This window comes from Lactuca saligna, chromosome 5, assembly GCF_052625555.1.
Source record: "Lactuca saligna cultivar CGN05327 chromosome 5, ASM5262555v1, whole genome shotgun sequence".
Classification (NCBI taxonomy): Eukaryota; Viridiplantae; Streptophyta; class Magnoliopsida; order Asterales; family Asteraceae; genus Lactuca; species Lactuca saligna.
In genome coordinates this window covers 294,690,863-294,699,751 of record NC_136421.1, presented here as the reverse complement: position 1 = coordinate 294,699,751, position 8,889 = coordinate 294,690,863, and the positions used below count along the sequence as shown (strand labels likewise).

Sequence of the window (8,889 nt, the reverse complement as noted above, 5' to 3'; positions counted from 1 at the left end):
TATCAAGTTAGGGGCAATATATTTTATTTGAGTTATAACCAAAATCAACTAACTTGTCCAATTTAAAACAATAAAAGTATCCAAAAATATTCAAAACCAATAATATTTGACATCCTAAATACCCCAAAATAAAAATCATACCAAGCAATTAAAATATCTTTATAACCAAAACAAATGATCAAAATATATTAAATGTGTCTTATAACCGATAGAAACTCACTTTTCAATTTTTGGAATCAAGAGTGGAGTTTCCTCTGCGGTTGACTTTCTTTTAGCCTTAGTTGAACTTAAATCATATCCAGAATCAACATCATAAATTTCTTGGAGGTTGCGCTTCAAATCACCTGATATTTTGCAAGGACTTGTTGCGGTTGACTTATCAACTGTTGATGGTGTAAAACTTTCGTCTGTTTGTGAGATCACATCCTAATTTAAAAAAAAAATGTTTGATTCCTAAAAAAAATAACTAATATAATTAAAAGTTTATAAAATAAAATGAAAAACCTTTTGAACAGGCTGTACAACATCATCGGATTCCAAAGCAACTTGATTTAAGGAGACAGATTGAATACTCTAAAAAATAAAATGGAAATATGTTAATCGTTATGTACTTTAACATTAAAGAATTGTAAATTTTCAACAATAAAAAATTACATACCATAAGTTCTATTTTACTTTCCAATTCACAAACAATGGACATATCTTCTGTAACTCTGAGAACTGTGTAGATGTTATTATAGTTGTTGACATTGTATTCTGTAATATCTACAACAAAACCAAACTTGCGGTTTTTCAACACGTTAAGTTGCATTGGAAATGGGGCATCACTGTCTCCGGCCTGTAAGATATATTTTAATAAATTAAAAAAATTAAGTAAATGTTTTCTGATTTTAAAGGTATGAATAATATACCGCATCATGTATCTTTTTCAACTCGTAGGCACTTATATTTAACAACTCCTTGCTTCCCTATCAAAAAGAGTCAATCCAATGGTTCCAGTACAATCTTGTACGTTAATTGGAATTATATACCTAAAACAAAAAATAATTATGTCATTGTTAGTGTTGTTTTAAGATTGACAAAATTAATAGAAATAAATATGTCTATACTTTATAACTGACTGAAATTCAGATTTTTTGCATTGTGCATTTGTACACTCGACAACCATAGTTTCTGAAATTCCCTCAGGGTTGGTATACGAATGATTGGTTTTGGGAACAGGGATAATTTTTTTTCCACATTTTTTGCATGCTTCATAATACCATGGTAGATTCTGCCTTATATTAACAATGGAAGAAACTAATAAAAACTTCATTTCCTGTATCATATTAAATGTAAAAATTATTAAAATAAATTATGCAAAAATAAAATGTAAAACATATAAAATAATGCAATATACCTTAATTGGTTCGGTGATGTCACAGATTGTTTTTAATGGAAAATTGCCCTTAAAGTCATCTGTATATGAAGAAGAGTAGCTTTGAAGTGTAGTTATGCTTTTTTCAGTTATACCGAAATTGTCATGACATTTTAACCTGTAATGTTTAATTTAGATTCATGAATATTAGGTTTTGTGTTTTTTTTAAGTTAAAATACATTATAAAAAAATAAAAAACAATTGGAAACTAACTTATTTTTAAACTCATTTATTTCATAAATGTCAGAATTTATGAATAATTTCGTTACTTCAAAATGACTTTTAGCTTCACCAAGACCTGTAAAAAATGTATATCCAATTATTAAAATTTATATAAAAACAGTAATTATAAACATCTATATATAAAGACTGAATACAAACCATTCCAAATGTTTAGCTTCAAAAACTGCATCACGATAACAACAAAATTAACAGTCGGGTTATTTTTTAGGTATTCTGAAATTTGATATGCTTGACTTCCAAAAATAGTAACCTTCAGATGTACAGAACTAAATAAACCGTAAAATAGTATATTAATATTAATTTGTGATTAATTAAAGATAATAAATAATAAATAAATAATACAATATAATCTCACTCTAGGTTGCTAAGAGTGACTTTTATATAATGCTTGGATGGTACTGGATTTGAAGTTTCAAGAGGCCTAAATGACACGATATGTCCAATAACATCTACACAACAGATACCACAAAAAAATAAAAGTTTAGGATTAAATTCGTAATATTTAAATAATAAAATGTATAACCAAAAAAACAAATGATAAAAAATGATTTTATTAATATTTTATGACTAACCAAAGAATGTGTCTTTTGGGCATGTTTGTTCTATGATAGAATTAAAGTCAACAAACATAAATCCATTGACCGGACCCGAGAAATCATCACATTTTTTTAGGATGCTTTTCCAATCCAAAGTTAAGGTCTGTTTATGACCTGTATAACTAAAACCATTAGTAACAGCAGCCATATTGGGTTTTATAACTATATAACTTTCATCTTCCTTTAAAAGATGACGAAATCTAGAGAAATTCTGATTGAAGACACGAGCTTGGTATTGTGTACCCTGTTTAAAAAAAAATTAAAAATTATTATGTTCATGAAACATGTCTAATATTGAATGATGAATAAAAAATATATCAAATACAACAAACCTCCTCATCCATGATGATCATTTCAATGGAACAAACTTTATTATTTCTGACAAAGTTCCAAATTTTAAGCACCCGAACCTTGATATGCGATTTTTCATCTATCTGGTCAATGTTATTTAGGTAAACCTTATTTCCTATTTCCATTTTCTGCAATAAATTTAATCATTATAGAATTGTAAGGAAAATTAGCAACCTTTTAAAATGTACAGAACATCCTAACCAATAAGTAAAACAGAAAAATTATAAATCAACACATGACAATAACAACTGACTTAATGTACTCATAAATTTTTAAATTGAATAATTCATTTTATAATAAAATGGAATACAAACAAAAACAAATAATTCATATGAAATAATGTTTTAGATTGAATAAAAGTTTATATAATAAGATGGAACACAAATATATAATAAACATGAAAATGACAATTATACCGAAAATGCCCCTGCAACATACTAATACTAACAGATAACATAACAATGAGTAAAACAGAAAAATTAAAAATCAACACATGACAATAACAACTGACTTAATGTACTCATAAATTTTAAAATTCTAAATTTTTTTGAGATTGTATTTAGATAAAAACAAACAAATTTTAAAATTTCATACCATAAAAAAAAGTTACTGTGCACATCTGAAAAAGACTATTTTTAATTTTTTTTAAAGAAAATGAACTTGTAATGTTCATTATTTTTTCGTCTTTTAAACTGAAAAGGTAGAAGAAGTAGACGATTAAGAAGAATTACAAAAAAGAAGAAGAATAGAAATCATACAATGAGAACGTGATAGATACAGATAAATAAGAACATGGAGGAAATAGAAATATTGGTAATTCTGATTTTTGAATACACTAACCTGATATTTAATTCTTGAAGCGTTGCAGAATAACAAAGAATGAAGAAGAATACGTTTGCTGTGGTTTCTATGGAGCAGAATTGTTATGGAGCAGAATGGTAAAAACAAAATAACCGTATAAATGATATTTACGTTTGCTGAAAAATACTGCAGATTTTTAGGGATTTAATGATTGCAATATATTGAATTTGCAATCAAAATAAACAAACTTTCAAATTTAATCGTGATTTTCGAATCTGATTATTCATTAACATATTTTTTCAAATTATTTCCATAATCTTTATTCATTTAAAATTAATGCATGAATATTTTGAATGCAGTTGACAGCTAAAATTTCCTGATATATTGCATCAGTTTGAACTTTTATTCAATTTTCGGATTCAATGGCATTTACGTAAATATAGAAGAAAAAATGAACGGGAAAACTCTATTTTGGGGCTGGAAGAATACCACGTGACCGAGTTCTACTTATTTATTAGAATTAGGATGATAGTGATGTTACTATTTATTTCAGTTGTTTGTTTAATTTACTCCATCAACCAAACACTGTCACACACTATTTTCTTCGCATTTCAATTCTCCTAGGAAAAATAATGCATCAACAAAACGCACTAATTTGTTACCACAAAATTAATGTAACGAAAACAGTCAAACAACTGGACTTTATTTAATTATTATTTTTTATCTCGAAGTTAGAGTATCCACCAACTGCCCGTAAAATATCTGACCACTACCCGTTTGTCAGATTAGGTCCCGCCTTTACCCCTCCCATCTGCCCGTTGCCTGTCTTCCTTGTGCTGCCCGACGCCTCCCATTTCTCTCTACCCCTGCTTAAATGTGAAAGCTTTACCACCTTCTTCATTCACCACCTCCAACACCACTACCTATCCCTCCCTCTGGGTGGTAGTGGATGATTCCGGTGGACCTCCGCCACTCTCGTCCCTGACAATCAAGCCGTATAAGGTAGGATTAAAAAGATGGGGCAGGGGCTTAGTTGCAGAGTGCAAGAGAAACATGGGTTATTCACTGCTGTACAGTTTGGGGATTTGAAGCTTGTGAAAAGCCTTCTTGAAAGAGATCCATCTCTCGTTCAACAAACTACCTATGATCGTAATTCTGCTCTTCACATAGCCGCTGCCAATGGCCAGATCGAGGTGGGTAATTGAAGATTTCTTGAATTCTCGTTTCAGCGTTCGGTAAATAATTCATTTTTTATGATATTTGATGGGTTTCTTGACATATGCCATTTGGGTTTTTTCTTCTCAGATTGTTTCTCTGCTTTTGGAAGATCAATCAGTGAATCCCGATGCTTTGAATCGTCATAAAAAGGTGTGATTGTGTGTTCTTTTTGCGCTCTCATCGATTTGTTCCCTGTTTCAGTTGAATAAATGTGAACTATCTTTTCCCCCTTTTTTAAAAGTTTGACTGAATTTGGTTAATTTGAAAACTGGGTGTTCCTCGTTAGACTCCATTAATGTTGGCTGCAATCTATGGGAAGATCAGTTGTGTTGAAAAGCTCATTGAAGCCAGGGCTAATGTACGTCAAATTATTTCCTTTTTTCTTTTCCACTTCAATAATTTCTTTTTTAAAACAGAATTGCTGCTAATTTCGTCTGTAAGTTGCCAGATTTTGATGTTCGATTCATTAAACGGAAGAACATGCTTGCACTATGCTGCTTATTATGGTCACTCCGATTGTCTTGCAACCATTCTTTACGCCGCCCGGACCTCCCATGTCGCTGCCTCTTGGTGGGTCCCTCTTATCTTTATTAATTTCAATTCATGCATCAAAATCCGTACTTTAAAACCCAAAAAAGATACAAATCAACACTAAATTTTGTTAATCGAATTGGGGATTTCAGGGGATTTTCAAGATTTGTGAATATTAGAGATGGTAAAGGGGCAACACCTTTGCATTTGGCTGCACGTCAAGGACGTCCACAATGTGTTCATTTACTTCTAGACAGTGGGGCTCTTGTCTGCGCATCCACTGGTAGAAATGGGTACGAATATATACAAATATAACATAAACTTCTCTTATATATATAGTTATATACTTATAATACCATATATAGCGTCTATATTTTCTAATTTTTTTTTCTATTTGTCATAATTTACAGCTTCGCTGGTAGCACACCACTTCATTTGGCTGCAAGAGGAGGTTCAATGGATTGCATCAGAGAATTATTGGCATGGGGTGCAGATCGACTTCAAAGAGATGCATCTGGGTACGCTATTTAGTTTCCAAATCGTAATGTGTTTAAGTGTCGTGAAAGTTGAAGCATTATGTTCTTGATTGGTGTTAAGATGTTTGCAAATAAATGCAGGAGAATTCCGTATTTGGTTGCGTTAAAGCATAACAACGAAGGGTGTGCAGCTTTGTTAAATCCATCATCTGCAGAGCCTTTGGTGTGGCCATCGCCATTAAAATTCATTAGCGAGCTTAATCAAGATGCAAAAGCTTTGCTAGAGCAAGCTCTAATGGAAGCTAATAGAGAGAGGGAGAAAACAATCTTAAAAGGTACAGGGTACACAGTTCAATCACCATCACATCAGGATACTGGATCCACCGATGATACTATTTCTGAGGTAATTTTATTTAATTTATTTAAAATTTACCATTCTTCTTACTTTGTTTAGAAAGTCAAAAACATGGGACTAAAGAAACAATATTGAAAAGACAAAGCAAAAACAGAAAGTTTGGCTTTGAAATGGTCGTAGTTGATGACTTTTGACTTTAGTGTCGATCTTTTTCTTGACTTGATCCCTTTTGGAATTCTCGTTTTGGAAAGATGCGTGATTTATGGTGTTTTTTGCGTGTATTATCAATTTTGATCATGGGTTTTTGCTTAAATAACAAAAATTGCATAAAAATCGATTCTTTCTTGCTTAATAACAAAAAGTGCATAAATCTTGATACGTTTCTACAAAAAGGGTTATTCTTCTTGTAAACAACTGAGCTGACCGACACTGTCGTGTATAATTTATATTGGGAACTCCACTCAGTGTGACTGTTGTGACTCGAACCCTTGACCAAATTCTGCAAACATACAAGAGGGATGAAAAGTCGAGTATTTTAAGTTTTTAACAAATGAATATGTTCTTTGTTTTGTAGGAAAGCGAAACGGAGTTATGTTGTATATGCTTTGATCAAGTATGCACAATTGAGGTTCAAGGTTGTGGGCACCAAATGTGTGCTCAATGCACCTTAGCCTTGTGTTGCCACAACAAGCCCAACCCAACAACTTCATCCCAAACCGCACCCGTTTGTCCCTTTTGCCGTAGCAACATTGTCCAATTGGTGGTTGCAAAAGTCAAAGCCAAAGTCAACGCTTCTGATCATGACCTTGACCTTGACCTTGACCTCTATTCGTCCACAAAGGTGCAAAAATTGAGAAAGCCTTGGAACTTAAGTGAGGGAAGTAGTAGCTTCAAGGGTCTATCGGGTGTGCCCTCGTTCGGGAAAATGGTGGGCCGTGGATCCGGGAGGATATCAGTGGATAATGAATGCATCAACAAAACATGAAAATTAGTTTAAAAAAAAGTTAGGGCTTTTTGACATGTGGCGAGCATGGATTGGTTGAAGAAAGTCGGGCCCGGTGGTATTTATGGAAAGATGTCTTCTTAAGGAATAAGCATATAAGCAAAAGCTAAAAGCAAAATGTGATTTTTTTTTGCATATTTGGGATGGTGAGTATTGTTTCTTTTGTAATATTCTTATGAATCAAGAAGGAGCATACGCCTCTTTAGAAAGTATTCTTTAAGATTGTTCTTTAGTAGATATGATAGGTATAACCTTTTTCCCTAATCACAATTCTCATATTGTAACCCGTGCATCAAGAGTTGTAAATTGAGTTTGGGGAAAAGGGTTGGCCAACTCAAAAGTAGAAAATGGGGTGTGTGGTAGATTGGACCCCACCTTTTGTAAGTTTCTTGCTTGATTGAGTATGGAGTGTAGTATTGTATAATGTAAAATCTTGGCAGTTTTCATTATTTTTATTTGTACAAAATGATTGAAGATTTCAGGGACAAGTCATGACTCATGTGATCATGTCTGTTGGTGGGAATTATTATTTATATAATTTGGCGAGATTTTATGTAATCATATGAACAAAATCTAGCTACTTGAATAGTGCGTGTGGTTGGTTTTCAAGAAAAAAGAAAAAGGGAAGCATACGAGCAGAGGTACATCCCTATCATCTGTTCATCATCATCTACTTTAACTTTAACTTTTGACGAATAAAGGTAAAACACAAACACATACAAATTTACCTCAGAAATTGACAGAAGAAGCAAAGTGTTTGATAATTGTGTTTTACTACAATTGAAGGGTGAAATGGCAAAAGCACTGTGGTGTGTGGTGAAATCAGTCAAGTCGAAAGGACCAAGGAGGAAGAAATACACATGGGGTATCAGAGATTGATGCTATTTCAATCTTGTAACAATATTGATTGAATATAGCAAAGCTGAGGCGACTTCCGTACAAAAGACAAAGTGTCATTTCACATACACTCACTCAAACAAATATATATATATATATATATATATATATATATATATATATATATATATATATATATATATATATATATATATATATATATATATATATATATACTAGCCGTCTACCCGCGCAAAGCGGCGGACGGCGAATAATTTGATCTCTTTAGAGTTAAAACTATTTTATGTTCACTTCGAGAAATGAATATTAAATGACATCTATTTTTCAAAAGCATTATCATACCATATTGAGGGGGTGTTTGGTTAAGCTTTTTTTTAAAACAACTTATTAGGTTCCACATCACTATAAGTTAAAAAAGTGTTTGGATTTAAATAACTTATTTTGGTGGGGAACCTCTAATACGTCATTTTTTCATAAGTTACCCTACACTTACTTATTAACTAATAAGCAATAAGCTTTTTTTGTCAAACACCCCCTAAATGTTATTACTTCCGTTTATACATACCCAAACCACTTGTACTGTTTATCGTCCTCTTTTTTTTTTTCCCGTTTTTCTTAATTCCTTTATTAATTTAATGACCTACTAAGTCAAATGCTAAAATATATAAATAATAGTTTATAAAAATAAACCTTTAGAATATCAGGTGTTGTAATTCAAAAGTCGATAAATAGGCCTTTGAGAAGGCCAAAATACTCAGGTCTCAACTTGTTTATTGTGATTTTAAACCAAGTTTGGTCACAAATTAAAACATTTTCAACGATGGTATGTAATTCAATGATTCATATTGATTTAGGTTCTCGAAACCTTAAAATATTGAATAAAATCTATATAGAACCTTATAATAAGAACAATAATCACCGTAATCAGGAAGTCAATGTAATGAAACTTGATATTATAAGGACCAATGATGAAAAATGTTTCATTTTTAGACTAAACAAGATGAAAAATATACAAACTACCTTAATCATGTCAAATCTTG

The 8,889-nt window shown here is 31.6% G+C and overlaps 2 protein-coding genes and 1 long non-coding RNA gene across 3 annotated transcripts; 1 reads left to right on the top strand and 2 right to left on the bottom strand.

Moving 5' to 3' along the window:
• Positions 1–824: 824 nt before the first annotated feature.
• LOC145046893 (uncharacterized) lies at positions 825–1,801 on the bottom strand. Its single transcript, XM_078995161.1, has 6 exons — positions 1,795–1,801; positions 1,631–1,715; positions 1,400–1,535; positions 1,122–1,318; positions 955–1,031; positions 825–838 (listed from the first exon to the last, which is right to left on the bottom strand). The coding sequence occupies exons 1-6, from the start codon at positions 1,799–1,801 to the stop codon at positions 825–827; spliced, it is 516 nt and encodes a 171-aa protein (XP_078851287.1).
• Positions 1,802–1,809: 8 nt separating this feature from the next.
• On the bottom strand, positions 1,810–2,451 carry LOC145046116 (uncharacterized). Its single transcript, XR_013681956.1, has 3 exons — positions 2,233–2,451; positions 2,016–2,109; positions 1,810–1,926 (listed from the first exon to the last, which is right to left on the bottom strand). It is a non-coding gene; the product is annotated as an uncharacterized LOC145046116 (long non-coding RNA).
• A 1,798-nt stretch (positions 2,452–4,249) lies between these two features.
• LOC145048253 (putative E3 ubiquitin-protein ligase XBAT31) lies at positions 4,250–7,200 on the top strand. Its single transcript, XM_078996701.1, has 8 exons — positions 4,250–4,601; positions 4,714–4,776; positions 4,913–4,984; positions 5,075–5,196; positions 5,310–5,450; positions 5,568–5,675; positions 5,775–6,036; positions 6,563–7,200. Exons 1-8 carry the CDS (start codon positions 4,425–4,427, stop codon positions 6,971–6,973), a joined length of 1,356 nt encoding a protein of 451 aa, XP_078852827.1. The 5' UTR covers positions 4,250–4,424; the 3' UTR covers positions 6,974–7,200.
• The last annotated feature ends 1,689 nt before the right edge of the window (positions 7,201–8,889 follow it).

What these genes read in the sequence shown, in the direction of transcription:
- LOC145046893 (XM_078995161.1), bottom strand. An exon ending in ATAAATGAGTTTAAAAATAA is followed by an intron (nt 1,536 to 1,630) that starts GTTAGTTTCCAA and finishes TAAACATTACAG; the next exon opens with GTTAAAATGTCATGACAATT. An exon ending in ACATCACCGAACCAATTAAG is followed by an intron (nt 1,319 to 1,399) that starts GTATATTGCATT and finishes AATATGATACAG; the next exon opens with GAAATGAAGTTTTTATTAGT.
- LOC145048253 (XM_078996701.1), top strand. Translation starts at nt 4,425, where the DNA reads ATGGGGCAGGGGCTTAGTTGCAGAGTGCAAGAGAAACATGGGTTATTC. An exon ending in CTTTGAATCGTCATAAAAAG is followed by an intron (nt 4,777 to 4,912) that starts GTGTGATTGTGT and finishes GTTCCTCGTTAG; the next exon opens with ACTCCATTAATGTTGGCTGC. An exon ending in GCATCCACTGGTAGAAATGG is followed by an intron (nt 5,451 to 5,567) that starts GTACGAATATAT and finishes CATAATTTACAG; the next exon opens with CTTCGCTGGTAGCACACCAC.